General features: G+C 39.3%; 1 protein-coding gene across 1 annotated transcript; it reads right to left on the bottom strand.

The window, feature by feature from the left end:
- Positions 1–888: 888 nt before the first annotated feature.
- LOC131329892 (uncharacterized) lies at positions 889–2,049 on the bottom strand. The gene has a single exon (XM_058363311.1). It carries the CDS (start codon positions 1,942–1,944, stop codon positions 1,027–1,029), a length of 918 nt encoding a protein of 305 aa, XP_058219294.1. The 5' UTR covers positions 1,945–2,049; the 3' UTR covers positions 889–1,026.
- Between the last annotated feature and the right edge of the window lie 15,222 nt (positions 2,050–17,271).

Below are 17,271 nucleotides of genomic sequence, written 5' to 3'. Positions count from 1 at the left end.
AATGGGGGATTTGTTAATGAGGGGGTGGGAGGAGGACGATGCAGACGTAGCGGTCGTCGGCAGCGAGGAGGTGGGAGGGGGAGGAGGGGGGAGGTGATGAGTTCAAGGGAGAATGAGTGGATGATGGTGAGGGTGGAGCCATAGGTGAGAGGAGGTTGGAAGGGTGGAGGTCGGCGGTGGAGGAGGTTGGAAGGGTGGGGCAAATATTAGGGGTAATATAGGAAGATTTTATCATTTTTGAAATAATTTAAGCCAAATTTTTAACATTTATAGACGGAATCCTAACGGAAGGGGTGTACGGGACAAAAAAAACTTTAATGAAGGGTCTCACCGTAGGCGAAATTCTAAGAGGGGATGAGCAAGACAAAGTGCAATAGTTCAAGGGGTGTCTAGGAATTTAACCCTAGAAAAAATAACAAATGACAATTTTTTTGAATAGAGACAAAAAAAAAAAATTAGAGGATTATTTAGCCAAAATATTTTAATTTTTTTGACTCCACTATCTACTCGTGAACATGTATGTCATGTACAAAACCCAAGGGAAATTAAACTTGATATTTTTGGAAAGAGAGCAAACTCCTAAGTTTCACATGCGATGCCAATTGTTTAAGCATTCAAAAGGTGATTAATGTAAATTTATAAGTTTGAAACTTATTTCGGTATTTTTTATTTTTTATAACTTTTTGTTTAGCTTTTCGTTGTAATTTTTGGGATTAGTCGTTCTTCTCAATGAGATGAATCGAAAATGTATAAAAATATGGATCGACATTGAAAAAATTTAAATAAAACAGTACTTTAGATAAATAAGATAGCTGTTTAATACATTTTTCGTCTTTAATGAATTTTTTTTGCTTTCGATCATGACTTTGTATTTTTTAGACTCCTCTTATCAAAGCGGATGATTAATAAAATAAAAATCACTCAAATCTAACAAAAGTTCAAAGAAAATGAACAAAATTAAGAAAATAATTAAGTTTACAAGGATGAGGTAAAAAATAATAAACCTGAGAATACATTAGATTCCAATTAATCTACGGGGAGATGCTTTTGAGACACGTACGACCCACATAGATGCTGAACTGGCATTCCTAGCGCATCATCCACCGTCCGATCATTCCAACGACCTTTCATAGCTAGATTCAGCCGTTGGATGAACCCTCTTCTCTTATCCTCACAATAACTCAAGAAATGTGCCACGGCCACAGGGTCCTCATCCATCCAGCAACAGTCGCCAGATTCCGCCAAATCGCCGTCGCCGGAAAACACCCCCACCACCGCACCCAGCCCAGCTAGTCTACTTATATACTCAACCATGCCATTTAGCAGAGATTTAGGGGCATTATTGTCATGAAGCCACACCCGCGCCATGCCCTGTTGGACTGCCCTTAACATGGCATGGTCAAAATCGGTCTCTAACTCCAAAAGTGAGGGGCTTAGGTTAATCACAAACTCATGTTCTTTGAAGGAATCAACCGTGACCGTGTGGGTCAGATTCCGGTTGGCGAGCCGGAGGGTGACTTGGCTGACTTCCTTCTTATTGGGCAGGCTAATGGGGTAAAGAATTGTTTCAACAAATTTGCTAGTGCCAAGGACTAACCGGGTGGCTCTGTCGTTTGAGACGTACATGAGTTGAAACCGGCGGCTGGCGACGGAGTCAGTTGGGGCGCGGTTTTCAATGTGGATCTCGAAGCCTCTGGAGGCTTCTTGGTTTGCCCACACGGAGAGGATCCCGACCACGGCGACGGAAAATAGGCGGAGGAGGATTGTGGAATTGGATGAGACGAGTTTGGTACTGTTATCGTGACCATTCTCGTTGGAATAATTACGAACACCTACAAAGGTGTTGGAGGTGTTTGTGATGTCGGTTGCTGCGGTGGCAGATGTAACGGCCGCGGTGGTGGGGAGTAGGAGGGGGCGGGTGAGGTGGTGGTGGTCCTCCTCCATGTGTGGAGAAATAGAACAATGAGAAAATGAAGGCTGAGATTCTGCGAAGCATAATGAGCAGAATTTGTTAGTAGGAGTAGTAGTAGATGGGACAACCGGCCAGCTTGTCCAGAGCGAAGCCATGGAGTGATAGAGGCATAGAAGGCCCACGGCCAACTTTCAAAATACTAGTAGGCAGAATGTCACATCACGCGCTTTTTAACTTCTCTACAGTTGAGGTGTAAACTGGAGTTTTACACTGCCGCAATGTGCGGGTCTCATCGTCAGTTTATCACAATAATTTAAATCGTTCATCATGTAGGACTCTGCAGAGTAGTGTATTTATGCAAAAAATTAGTTTGAACCAACATCAATAGCTATATTAAAAATTGAATTTTTGTTTATAAATCTAACTTACAGTAATTTTTTAAATTTTTTGTCATACCTTTTACGTCACATCCTCTATCTCGATGAAGGAAATCGTAAAAATGTAGATCAAAGTTGAAGCAAGTTCACATTAAACGACACAAATTAAAGACACTAGAAAAACTATATATGTCTTTCGAACATAGATCGTTCTTAGTGAGCTTTTTTCAATTTTCGTCTATATTGTTAAACTTAATTTAATGATTTAGCTCGTTCAGACGAACTATTAATTCAAAAAATTTAAACTAAATCTAGTAAAAATTAAGGAAAAACGTAAAGAAAAAGACGCAGTCAAAAGACACAAAATGTAGGCCAAAGGTGACCTAACTGATTTGCTCTTTAAATTAGAAGTTATTTAGCCAAGTAATCAAGACAGGTTTTGGAAGTCAATATTATAGTGCGATTTATTAGATGAAGAAATCCAGAAAAAAAGCCTAGTATGGTCCACAATACTAAACGGATACTATCAGCATTTCTTATTTTGAATTTTTTGATAGCTTACTTATTCACTTATTTAAAGTAAAATACAAAAATAAGACAGGATTGTTTGGTTACTGCTAACTTATTTATTCATTTAAAGTGATGGTAACTTATTGTATTTACTTTTTTTTGTACACCACATTGTTTCATTATTCTTTAAAGATAAAATAAGATGAATAACCAAAGTGGTGCTAAAAATGAAATTCTTGTTTCCAAGAATTTTGTTTAAAATCTCAAATCTCAAATTCTCAATATGGGAAGAGGGAATCGAGAGAGGATGCATTTAAATTTTAACAAAAGTGCTACACACACAACGGTTGTGTTTTACACAACACACAACCAATCTCTAGCCGTCCATTGTTGTAATAAATGGTCAGGATTTGCTCAAACTCTTCCCCATAAAAATTAATCTTTTTCTTTGAAGAGTTTTTATAAAATCTAGACCGTCCAAATACATCTGGACGGTCAGAATTACATACACAACCAACACAACGGTTGTGCAAGTAGCATTTTTGCAATTCTAAATCCAATAATGCTATGGGTACACTGATTGTGTACACAACCTACGTGGCGTATTCCTGAGACAACTGGTCCCATTGCTCTACTCTCTCTAACCCCTCTCTTTCTTCTTAAAAGTTGGCGCACAAAATCCTCCTAAAATTTTCAAAACTTTTGAATCCTCTCTCAAAACTCCTCTCTCTCTCTCTCTCTCTCTCTCTCTCTCTCTCTCTCTCTCTCTCTATTTTGAAACACATCTCTCTCTGATACTCCCTGAACCAGAAAACTGTTAGAACTGTGGCTCATATGTTAAGTATGAAAAGATACTAAGGAGTTCTAGAAAGAAGGTCAGATGCTGGAGCGTAGCGGACCGAAACGAGTGGAGCGAAGCGCAATGAGTGGAGTGGAGCGGAATCCGATTAGGGTTAGAATAGAGTAGTTATAAATACTCTATGTTGTAAACCCTAATTCATACTATGATAATAAAGAACAACAGCCGCTCTCGCTCCCGTGAACGTACCCAATTTTGGAGAACCACGTACATCTAGCTCTGTGTTGATTTTTTACTGTTTTATACTCGTAAATCGTGTGCGTGTGTGTGACGATCTTTACAAGTGGCATCAGAGCTTCAGGCTATTTTAGATCACTGTAGACCCCCCAATCTAGGCCTCCGAATAATCTTTAAATTCCCCGATGATGAAATAAGGAAAAATATACATTCAAGGCTTGGATTATGTCTCCTTTGTTACTCATTCTCTAAACCTCAAGAAAACTCCTTTTCCAAACATGTAAGGTGGCCCCCGGTTCAATTGCAAATAGAAAAATGCATTTGCTTGGTCAAAAATAACTTTTTTTATGACACGTTGAGGGTAAAATAGGCACATATTTTAATGTATAAAACGTCTTTGAATGAAACCAATTGGGTTAAAAAGAGGACTCCATAAGCTTTCTAACACTTCGAACCACACCCAAATCTGAGTTCGGGAGTGTCCGGGGCGCCCCCATGAAGTTCAATGTGCTGAGTTGTCTCGAAAAATCGCGCGGCTTTTAAAAACACAGCGCGACATTTCAGAAATGCAGTGCGGCATTTCAAAAAATCACTCCACTGCACGAGATTTCAATACACCGCTCGGCCTTTTGAAATTTGAAACACCATCAGGAGTAGCGTCTGACAGATTCCCTTGCGCATCAGCAAGTTGTTTAAAGCACGTTTTTTTTTTTTTTTTGCCTTTGGGTGCACTCCAAGCATATTTTTGCCTATAAATACACCCCTCCTCTTAGGGGAAAAGGACCCCCCCCCCCCCCCCCCCCCCCCCCCCCCCTTAATTCCCTCTCTACAACCCTTTACACCCACATGCATATCTCTCTCTCTACATTAACCCACAAGCTGGGCTATTACAAAATCAGTCACAAACTGATTTTTCTCTCTTTCTCTCTCTACACTCATTTGCTCACAAGTCTCTCAAAACTCAGTCCAAATCAAGCTTCACTTTTCCACTTTCAAGCACATCTAAGCCTCGATCAATAGGTATAAAATAAATTTCTTGGGCTAAACCATGTTTTGGCCTTGAGGGGAGCTCACTAGGGCCCTTCCTAGTCCTTCTATACTGGATTTGGGCCTCGAACGAGCTTTATATTCAAAAAACACAAAAAAAATAGTTTCTGCACTGGATACGGTACATCGTGCGGTGCTTTAGAACATCGCACGGTGTAGCGTATTGCACTGCGCGTTATTTTTAATATTGTTTATTATTACTTTATTTTCTTTTTCTTTTTCTTTTTCTTTTCCTATTTCGGCTAATGTTATTTAAAGATCGTAGGAGTACATTCCAGAGTCAAGTTTCATGTTAAAAGTCATTTTTTTGACTTTATTAAATCTTTCAACATTTCAAAAAGTTTTTAACATTGTTTTACATGATAAGATGAACAAAAGGGCCTCGTAAATCATTTTTGAGAGACTCGGAAAATATAACAAACTATTTTGAGGACCTATGATTTGTTTTGTCAGGTAAAAGCGAACTGATTCTGGAATGTGTAGACAGGTACATCGCACGGTGTTTTAGTCACAGCGTGCGGCGTTTCACATGATATTGGCAGACTGCTGTAATGCTGTTATTTCACTTTATGTATATTGCTCATCCATTTCATACTATATAGTTCGCACCACAAGCACGCCAATGTGTTGTATTATACCCTATGCCCCTTTCCCATATATGTTTTAAAGTTAAAATTTTCAAATGATATTAAATCCCCCATTTACAATGTTTAGTAGAGACAAGTCTTTACCGGGCGAGCGGGGTGCTTTTTCAACAAAACCTTCCCTGCTCGTAACGTGGCTCCCGAACCCAAAATCTCAACATTTTCGCTAGACCAAAAGCCTTTCTTTTCAAAACAAAATCTCGGTTTCTCGAATCATCTATCTCAAAAATTTGGGTGGCGACTCTCAAGTGCACCGGTCGGGTAGCCCACAATCACACAGAAGAACGATGTCATCGAGTTAGCCTGTTTCGAAGTTTGATGTGATGAAGTTCAATGGAACTTCAAATTTCAGATTGTGGCAACAGCGGGTAAAAGATCTGTTGGTGCAGCAGGGCTTGTACAAGGGATTGAGGTGAAGCCAGAAGCCATGTCTAATGACGATTAGGAAGAACTTCAGATGAAGGCGGTGAGTACGATTCGTCTGTGTCTTGCAGTCGAAGTTATGTATCACGTGTTGGGTGATGAATCGCCGGCTAGGGTCTGGACTAAACTAGAGAGCAGTTATATGTCAAAATCGTTGACGAACAAACTGTTTCTAAAGCAGAAACTGTTTGGGTTGAAGATGGCTGAGGGTGCTTATCTGATTCAGCATATCAACACGTTCAATCAGGTTGTGAGCGACCTGCAACGCATTGACGTAAAATTTGAGGAGGAATGTGGACACCCCAATTTGAACCTATTAAAAACCCTTAATTCGTGGCTTTATGACCTCCCGATGATGAATTTGGGATTAACGTGTATCTAAATTATGGTGAACATTGCTTCTTGGAGGTTTCAAAAATCAAATAATTGAGTCCTGGGCGCTCAGGACCATTTCCAAGCGCTCAAGACCCATTCTCAAAAACTCATATTTTGGCTCATTCCTGAGCGCTCTGGAGCTTCACTCCCGAGCGCTCTGATCTGCTCCTGAGCGCTCAGGTCAACAACTTTACCATGGTAATTTGAATTTCCAGCTTTTTCAGTCATCACATGGCTATGTTTTTCAGCACGTTGGTCATTGCTACAGTAGTATTGACCTAATTTATTCAGAGAGATCAAATCATATCTCTTTAAATATTTTTATTATTAAATTTGAAATTTGAAATTCAATTTTCTTGGCCTATAAATAGCAGCCTCAATGCTGCATTTTGGGAACCAGAAGAGAAATCACTAGAAAAATACCCCGAAATTCTGCCCTCATTTTCAAAGAACAAAAGTCCTCTTTTGAAGCAAAAAAAAATCATCTTCCTTCAAACTTCGTCAAAAATCAAAGTGACTTCAAATTTGTTCTGGAAAATTCACAAAGCCTAGGAGCTACACTCATTGTTGGTTCCTGAGGGTTTTCACATCATTTTCAGAATCCATTCAAGAAGCAAGGTTTCATTTAAAAAGGTAGGATCTCTCTATCTTTTTAACTAAACATGCTGTTATCTTTCTGAGGGGGATCATCTAGCCCACTCCAGTCCTCTATACTGGATGTGTGGTTAAAATGATCTTTGTATGAAAATAATGGCATAGGAATTGCAAGGAAATGACTTATTAAGGACAGTATGATAAAGCCACATTTTCCATGAAAGTCATTTTCCAAATATATTCTAACGTTTCCTGAAAGCCTGTCCAGCATTTTTCAAAGATTTGAATGTAATAAAGCAAAAGTTGGATGATCAGGACCAGTTCTTGATTGTTCAAATTTTCTACTAAGCGAGGATTCGTGTTTAGGTTATTCCAATTATTGTAGCCTTTCGTCTAACCAAAATTTGTAGGAGTTGACAGCAATACTCCTGAGCGCTTGGGAGTACAGTCCCGAGCGCTTGGGAGTGATCTCAGAAACTGATCCTCATTTTTCATGCTTTATTCTGTGTCATACACCATTTCATAAACATACATTGTACACTAGCACATGTACTCACAGGTTTATTTGCCATATTTTCCAGTATGTGCTAACTGTTCGAATAGAAAATGCAACAAAAAGTATTTTCAAAAAAATCCCACAAATGTTTAGTAGAGACCGATTTTATATCGGGTAAGAGGGGTGCCGTAAAACCCTTCCCCTCTCGTAACATGGCTTCCGAACCTAAAAACAATCTCTGGTTTTTAATTCCAAACCATTATTTTCAATCAAAATGGTTTCTCGGGTGGCAAATCATAAACCTGGGTGGCGACTCTTCAATTTTTCAAATCAAAACCCATTGTTTTGGGCCACCCCGATCCACCTGGGTCTGTGGTAGCTCACAAGGAAGACCAAGCGCTGATGTTACTGTGTTCACTATCGATTTCTCTGGAAACCCTAGTTACAACCTTACTTTGGGGGAAAGAAACCCTAGAACTAGAGGAAGTCACTGTAGCCCTTCTGGCATATAATCAACGCAAGCAACAAACAAAATCACCGCAAGGTGAAGGTCTGGTGGTTAAGGGGTACGGGGATTGAGGCAAGAAGAATGAGAGGGGTAAATCAGTTTCAGGGCATGAGAGGTCTTAGTCAAAGAACAGGTTCGAGGGCACGTTTGAGTTTAAGTGTCATAGTTGTCATGAACCGGGGCACATGAAGAAAGAAAGTCTACAGAGGGGAAAGGGAACTGACTGGAAGAAGAAGGGAAAGGCAGGGGAGAAGAAAAATGGATCATCAACTTCTGCAAACATTGTAGAGCTGGAGTCAGATGATGGTGATATGCTTTCGGTCTTAGCCGGTCCGAATGACTTGGCAGATTCGTGGATTCTTGATTCGGCATGTTCGTTTCACGTGTCTCCTAACAAGGATTGGTTCAACACCTACAGGTCAGTGGATTGTGGTAATGTTCTTATGGGTAACGATGCATCGTGTAAAGTCATAGGAATAGACACAATAAAGATCAGAATGTTTGATGGTGTTGTGAGAACTTTGGGGGATGTTAGACATGTTCCAGATTTGAGGAAGAATTTAATTTCGTTGGGAACCTTAGACTCTAATGGCTGTGGTTATAGAACAGAATGTGGAGTTATGAGGGTAATGAAGGGTGCCATGGTAATTATGAAGGGTTCCAAGGTTCCTGGAAATATCTATAGGCTGGTAGGGAGTACAATTGTAGATGGAACTGCTGTCACTACAATGGATGATACTGATGATACCATGCTTTGGCGTATGCGATTAGGACATATGGGAGAGTGTGGGATGTTAGAGCTGCATAAGAGGGATCTGCTGAAAGGGGTTAAATCGTGTAAATTGGATTTCTGCAAGTTTTGTGTCCTGGGGAAACAATGTAAGGTGCAGTTTAAGAATGCAACTCACAGAACGAAGGGAGTTCTTGACTACGTTTATTTAGATGTTTGGGGGCTAGTGAGGGTAGCTTCGAAAGGAGGATCTCTATATTTCTTGTCCTTTATCGATGATTTTTCGAGAAAAGTTTGGGTGTACTTCATGAAACACAAGTCTGAAGTTTTTGCTAAGTTCAGAGTGTGGAAAGTTGAAGTGAAAAACCAGACAGAGAAAAAGATTAAGTGCCTTAGGACAGATAATGAGAAGAAATTCAAGAATGAGCATTTTCTGAAGTTTTGTGAGGAACATGGGATTCAGCAACACTTTACAGTTTGGAAGACACCACAGCAGAATGAGGTGGCAGAAAGGATTAACAGGACCATTGCAGAAAGGGCACGGTGTTTGAGATTGAATGCGGGACTTCCGAAGGTTTTTCAGGCAGAAGTAGTGAGTATAGCATGCTTTGTTATAAATAGGTCACCGAGTGCTACTTTGGATGGGAAGGTAGCCGAGGAGATGTGGACAGAGAAAGAGGTTGACTACTCAGGATTGAGAATATTTGTGTGTCTGGCCTATGTTCATGTTCCCAGTGATGAAAGGTCAAAGTTTGATGCGAAGTCTAGACAGTGTATCTTTCTTGGTCATGAGAAAGGGGTCAAAGGGTACAAGCTTTGCGATCCAGAGACAAAGAAGATGGTGATCAGTAGGGATGTGGTATTTGATGAGGACTCTATGGTCAAGGCATATCGGAAGGTTGAAAAAGCTGAGTCAGAGGAAGCGAGCAGCAGACAGCAGGGCATATGGATTGAGCTGGAAAGTTTTGATAGAGGTGATACAAAGCCAGATGAATAGCTTGATCAATAGCAGCAGCAAGAGCAACAGCAAAGCTTGGCCGCTAGGAGAACCAAGCGCACTACTAAGCCACCGGTGAGGTATGGGTTTGAGGACTTGGTTTCTTATGCATTGATTACTACTAGTGGGGATCCGTCTACTTTTCAGGATGCTATCACAAGTTTTGAAAGGGACAGATGGACGGAAGCCATGGTAGAGAAAATGGAGTCTTTGCATAAGAATAAGACTTGGGAGTTGAAAGAACTGCCCAAAGGGAAGAAGCTAGTGGGTTGTAAGTGAGTATACAAGCAGAAAGAGGTAGCAACAGAAAATGATAGGGAAAAGTTCAAGGCTCAGTTAGTGGCAAAGGGGTATTCACAGAGGAAGGGGATTGATTTTAATGAGGTCTTTTCTCTAGTGGTGAGGCATACGTCAATCAGGATTATCTTGGCATTGGTGGCTAGCTATGATCTGGAGTTAAAGCAGATGGATGTGAAAACGGCATTGCTTCATGGTGATTTGGAGGAAGTCATATATATGGAGCAACCTGAGGGGTTCATGCAAGCAAAGATTGAGCATCTTGTTTGTAAGTTGAAGAAGTTACTTTATGGGCTGAAATAGTCTCCAAGACAATGGTATAAGAGGTTTGACTCTTTCATGATACGGATTGGATACACACGCTGTGAGTATGATTGTTGCATTTATGTTAAGAGTCTTAATGATGGTTCCTATATTTTATTGTTTCTTTATGTAGATGATATGCTGATTGCTGCAATGAGTATGGTTGAGGTAAACAGGTTGAAGTCTTTATTGGGTAAAGAGTTTGATATGAAGGATTTGAGAGCGGTTAGGAAGATACTTAAGATGGAGATTCGCAAAGATAGGTCAGCTAGTAAGTTGTGGTTATCTCAAAAGAATTATGTAGTGAAAGTGTTGGAGAGGTTTAGTATGAATAATGCCAAATCAGTCAGCACTTCATTGGCAAGTCATTTTAGATTATCTTCAGTTCAGTGTCCGGTGTCAGATGAAGAAATTGAGCATAGGTCAAGGGTGCCTTATGCAAGTGCAGTGGGTTGCTTAATGTATACAATGGTTTGTACGAGACCTGATTTGACACATGCAGTTAGCATAATCAGTAAGTACATGGCCAAACCAAGCAGAAAGCATTGAGAGGTACTTCAGATCATGGGATTATGTTTGGTAGGCAACGGGATCAGATTTCAGTGGTGGGGTATATGGATGTGGATTATGCTAGGGGTTTAAATGACAGAAGGTCTACAACTGGTTATGTGTTTACACTTGTGGGTGGGCCTATTTGTTGGAGATCCATGGTACAACCTCTGGTCGCTTTATCTACTATTGAGTCTGAGTATATGGAAGTGACTGAGGCTGCTAAGGAAGCATTGTAGTTGAAAGGGTTCGTTAAGGAGCTTGGCATAGATCAAGGTGGAGTTCAGGTGCATTGTGACAGTCAGAGTGCCATTTATTTGGCAAAGCATCAGGTGTATCATGCTCGAACCAAACATATCGACGTGAGGTTTCACAAGGTGAGAGAGTTGATTGATGCAGGTGATTTGAAACTGGATAAGGTGCACACTTCTGAGAAACCAACTGATATGTTGATAAAGACGGTTACTGCAGACAAGTTCGAGCATTACTTGGACTTGGTTAATGTCTCCCGATGCTAGGAAAAGAGAGGCATCCCCCTAACTTACTGGATGATGATGGTTATCTTCTGAAGGAGCGAGAGTAAATTTGCCAAAGTGGAGATTGTTAGAATTGTGGTTCATACGTTAAGTATAAAGAGATACTAAGGAGTTTTAGAAAGAAGGCCAGATGTCGGAGCGTAGCGGAGCGAAACGAGTGGAGCGAAGCGCAACGAGTAGGGTTAGAATAAAGAACAGCAATCGCTCTCGCTCCCGTGGACGTACCCGATTTTGAAGAACCACGTATATTTCTGTGTTGATTCTTTACTGTTTTATATTTGTAAATCGTGTGCGTGTATGTGTGACGATCCTAACAAAATCTCTCTCTCTTTCTCTCTGTATTCAAAAAGTTAGACACCAACAACAAGGTCTCCGTTTCCGAGCTCCCGTCCGTTTTCAAAGCCCTCAGCTTCGACATCGGCACGTCCTTCGCGGATCTAACCGACGCCGTGACGGGGATAGACAAGGACGGCAATGGCACCATCGATCTCCACGAGTTCGCCGACTTCTACAGCGCGAACGTGTCCACCCACGGCGCCAGCAAGAACAACAATGAGATCGGCAACGCATTTGATATGGGTTATCTTTATCAGTGTGTGCTAGGAGTCTGCATATCACGATTTGAAGATTTGTTTCTGATTACATTTCAAAATTGATTGTTTGTTCTTGGCCCAGGCCGAGGTGTAGCTTGCGAGGTCACTTAAACCAAATCAAAGTGTGGATACAGATCTGAGTGAATATTTGTTCTCAGTGAACAACAATCTAATGTGATTTTTATTTTTTTATCAGCAAATGTAATTTTGGTTGTCTGTAATCTGTATATTGTGAAGAACACGGTGAACTGACTTTTGATTAGCAATTCTTTTTGTTAATACTATGTATTGCGACTTTTAGGTTCATGTAATGCTAATAGATTTTTTCTGATACTGGTGTGCTTATTGAAGCAGTGGAAAACCATTAAATTTAATTTCAAGCAAAAAACTTCTATTCCTTTGCATTGGCAAGAATTGAGATACAGACACAAGGATGATGTACATAACCGACACATTAAGAACAAATTGGTGGCAAACCCGTGATTGGAGAAGTTTTGTGATGAACCAAATAATAATTATTAGCTATTAACAATTGATACATATGAATTAAATCACATCACCAATTTATCAACAAAAACTGAAATCAACAAAAAGCTTTGAAGGTTTCTACAGTGGTTTCTTGGGGTTTCTTCTGGTGTACCATCAATGGTTGAGAAGAGTTCGCTTACCGCAGTCCGACCCTCTCAAAATTCAACCCACCCCAACCCTTTTTTTGTTTTGAAGTTCAAAGCAGAGCAACACGCCAGTAGCTACCCTCTGGAAAGATTAAGGTCAAAATACGTACATAATAAACATCCTAATCCAATTATTTCAACCCCTAATCAACCGTCAACTTCAATTATTCCCTTTAAACATGCCGATCAAAAAAAAAATTATTCCCTTTAAACAACTTCAATCATTGCTGTTCTTGCCGGCATCGTGGGTGGAAAGGTCCATGGCACCATCACCGTCCTTATCGATCTCCATCACGGCGTCAGTTAGATCCGTCGAGGACGTGCCGGCATTGAAGCTGAGGACTTTGAAGGCGGATGGGAGCTCGGAGACGAAAACCTTGCCGTTGCCGTTGGTGTCTAATTTTTGAATACAGTCAGAGAGAGAGAGAGAGTTTTCTTGTTCAAGGAGTACTAGAGAGAGATGTGTTTCAAAATAGAGAGAGAGAGAGAGAGAGAGAGAGAGAGAGGAGTTTTGATAAACAATTCAAAAATTTTGAAATTTTTTGGAGGATTTGAGCGCTAATTTTTAAAGAGGAGAGAGAGAGAGGGGGCTAGAGAGAGTAGAGCAGTGGGACCAGTGGGTCTCAGCCGTACGCCACGTAGGCAGTGCACACAACCGGTGTACAAAACCGGTGTACCCATAGCATTATTGTTTTAAACCAGTGGCCGTGTGACTGGAGAAGTCAATTAGGTAGTGTTGTGTACGTGGTGGGGTATGATAAAGGAACAAAATGAGTGACTTGCATTCCTTGATGTTAACTGCGACCAACCAATTAAGCTATCAACGACAACATTTTAATCAAGTGTTCCGAGAGGGACATGACATCCCCCATTTAGTAGAAATTGTCTTCTGTCCTAATCACAGTCTTCAAGAAGAAAAAATAAACAAGCCTTTGTTGATCACATCACATCCATGGGTTCATAATTACTCCTACTGCCACCCAATAACATCGATCTTTATGCCAATTGCTATTTTGATTTTGGATGTATTTTACGTTTGTGAACCTTTTTGTTCGAAGTACCATTTTCCCTCCTAGGAAATGTTTAGAGTACTATGATTAGTTCTTTAGGTTTTTCCATATTGACCAGTAATTGGGGTGCATACTGGCCTCCTAATTTGCCGAATCTGTTTATTTAAGATTTGTGGTATGTATTCAAGCCCATCAGGACCTCAGGTTGGGCTGGGTTTGTAAGCCTGTTTAGTTAATAAAATGAGCTTGGGAATATCTTTTAGAATTAAACACGGCCTACCCGTATAAAATAACCACAAGGATGTACATTATATATTTATCCTATCAAATGATATTAAGAATTGGTATCTTATAAATATAATTATTAAAGTTTTAAACTATAGTTTATAATAATGGAGATGATTAATACTCCTATATACTTGGGTACTATACTTTAAAAAATAAATGGGTTAGGCTCCGTTCCAGAACACCTTCTTAAAAAATAAGTATTTATTTTACATTTTCAAACTCAAAAATAATGTAAATGAAAAATAATTCTTCAATTTTTTGTGCACCGTATAAAAGATCTTAATGAGATCTATCAAACAAGATCCATATTTGATAGAAAATTATTTGCCTAAGTACATGATTTTTGAGCTTGAAATTACCTTCTTAAAAAATAAGTATTTATTTCTCTATCGGGAATGGGGCCTTAGTTGGACGGGCTTTGAAAATAAAACTTTAAGAATGTCAGGCTTGAAAATATTAAATGAAGTCCGATTATTAATGAATTGAGCTTGAGCATGCACAAGTTTCATTGTTATCTAGTATAAGCCCGATATAGGTGCAGCCCTAACCTACACTGTAAAATATTAAGGGCAAATTATCAAAACCACCCCAAGGTTTATGAAAATTGTAGATTGCCCCCCTCAAGTTTGAAAAATTATGAATGACCCCGTGTTGCATAACAAATGACCCCTGTTAGGATGTAGGTGCTAAGTAATTCAATGAAATTTGTCTGACATCATCAAATTCTAATCACATAGACCACACTGTCTTTTCATAGTTTGTGAAAGGTCGCAGAGGTGTAAAAAAAGCATTTCACATATTACAAAAAGTCAGTTTGGTCCATAATAAAGGATTTTATGATGTATTTCGTTGAATTTTCTAGCAGCAACATCACGATAGGGGAGTAATTTGTTATGCAATGGGGGGTATTTTGTAATTTCTTAAACATCATAGGGCAATCTTTTATTTTTTATATAAACCTTAGGGGCAATTTTGGTAATTTATGAAAATATTAAATATGTGGTCTGGGTGTAAAGTAAGAGAGTACTAGTAAACAAGGGGAAATGGTTTTGATTCCGTTCCGTTTCGGCATTCAAAAAGATCATTTGCTTAAGCTTGGTGGACCAACTACATGATTGGCGTTGACGATTTTAACTTTTTTTTTGTAGGACATAATATCTATGCAAAAAATCAAATTGATAGGATATTCTTAGCCATTTGATTAGGTTAGAACCATTTTCACTGGATAGATGGCATGTGATTTTTATAACACTCTGTCCAATTTTTAAACAAATATTATCAAGTGTAATTGGTGTTTTCTCGAACCAACAAAACCATTGGAGTATGTAATTTATATCTTTTGTGTGTTTGGGCTTGGATGGTAGATTGTCTAGGGCGTCTAGAAACGTACTATGTGGGGACAACGTTGATTGGAAAAGAAGCTCAAAGAACAAGTCATGTTTGATGGAAATCCAATCAAATGAAGGTATATTCAGGCATTGCATATTTGCATCTTGCACTTCACGTTTTTCATGCATTCTATATGGTTGTGCATGATTTGAAATTAGTCTTTTTATTAGGCCATCCACAGTGGTATAATCAAAAAATGATAACTAAAAGTTGACAAATCAGCTTTTGATTATTCACTTAAGAGGTTGTTAAGCTTAATAATGTTAAGTTTCACAATGATCACTTTTAGTCCATAACCAAAATAAGGGTCCACTACAATTTCACTCTCTCCTTCTCTCCTCATCTGTTTTTCGCCATTTACTTCACTCCGTTTACGTTTTTTTTGGGTAAAAATATATCGATTGCCTCTCTTAATTTTGGGCAAAAATCGGTGACTTTCTTCCCTCCTATTTTTTTTTTTTGGGGGGGGGGGGGAAGAATAGTGAAATACCTTAATTCGACGACAATAGGTTGAATTGTAGATGATCGAGAGATGTGAGTTTCACTTTTTGAGGGAAATAAAGAGAAATATTTTATGGGTGAAGTGAAGAGGATATAGAGTAGGCGAAGAAGATGAGAAGAAAATAACAATTGAAACACGTGCGTATACAAATTTTGAAATTAGTTAACTTAAGTGGTGTGTGGTCCACAAATTTTGATTATTGAAAAAAGTTGCTAGTTTTGGTTATCTAAAACTCAAAATTTGATTATTTCTAAGGATGTTGCTAAGTTTGATTATACTATTGTGAGTCATTTTTTGCACTAACATTGTTAACTTTAAAAATAATTGGCTTTTTATTATACACCGTGGATGGCCTTAAGCATCCTAGTTTGCCTTTGAATTTTATTGAATGAAATTTTCCCAAGTGTTGGAGACTTGGTGAGGAAAAAATTCCCAAGTGTAGGAGACTTGGTGAGGAAAAAACTTGAATTTTTTCAAAGGCCTTGGACTCCTCCTTTCGGATCATATCCTAGGATACCCCCGGCACCACTAGGCGCATTTAAGGGAGCGCGTGGTAGCGCTTTGTTCCTATTGAATTTGTTTTTTGAAATTCTTTATTTATCTCTTGAATGGCACTTGCAATAGCGCATGCAGTGTTAGGCAGCGCTTGGATACCAGCAGAGTAAGGAAGCGCGTGGTAATGCGCGCCTCGGTAGCGCGTGTCTTGGAGGCTCTAGGTAACGCGTGGTAGCCCTTTGCTAGTGCTTACTTGTCACCCTCCTTTTGACCCCTGGTAGGGTCTTGTACTTGACACTATACATACTTATTTTTCTCTCATTTAGGGCACCACTTTTGCATCAGCCCACAAGGGAGAAAATCATTTCCTCTTATATCGATTGTGTGCTTAGTCATTTATGATGATTTATATCAAGTATTTGATCATCTTTTGTCATTCTAGAAAAATACTCTAATACTCGTGTTTTCTCTCTGGTTTGATTTGTTTTTCAAAAACTTCATCATATTTTAAATCCATACAATGTTGCCTTTAATCTACTTGGCCAGATGGATCCGGAGCCGTGCTGAGCGGTAACCGTGGCGTTGGACTCATGGTGGCTATGGGATCAAGAAGGGGCTCGGGGATCTACATCAAAGTTGCAGAGTTAGGTTGAGCTATTGGTCTTAGTTTGTACTTCTTTTCTTGTATGCACTTTGTAAACCTTTTGATCTGTAGCAAATTAGGTAGTTAGGCCGTGGTTTTAGATTTAGGTGCGTAGACCCTAAGTAGTTTCCACGTAATTCATCGTGTTTGTGTTCTTTAGATTTATTGCAATTTATTTTGATTGTTGTTTTAAATTGCTTAACATGGAGCTTGGTTAGAGGACTTATGTTATTTGTTGGTTTAAATTTTAATCGGTAGTCCCATTCACCCCCTCTGGGACTTTACAGTGCTTCAGGTTATTTCAGTTACTGTAAGTTCCCAAAATGTAATTTGTGCCCTGAAA

Source organism: Rhododendron vialii, chromosome 6a (genome assembly GCF_030253575.1).
Source record: "Rhododendron vialii isolate Sample 1 chromosome 6a, ASM3025357v1".
Taxonomy (NCBI): Eukaryota; Viridiplantae; Streptophyta; class Magnoliopsida; order Ericales; family Ericaceae; genus Rhododendron; species Rhododendron vialii.
This window is presented reverse-complemented; position numbering and strand designations above follow the sequence as displayed.

What these genes read in the sequence shown, in the direction of transcription:
- LOC131329892 (XM_058363311.1), bottom strand. Translation starts at nt 1,944, where the DNA reads ATGGAGGAGGACCACCACCACCTCACCCGCCCCCTCCTACTCCCCACC.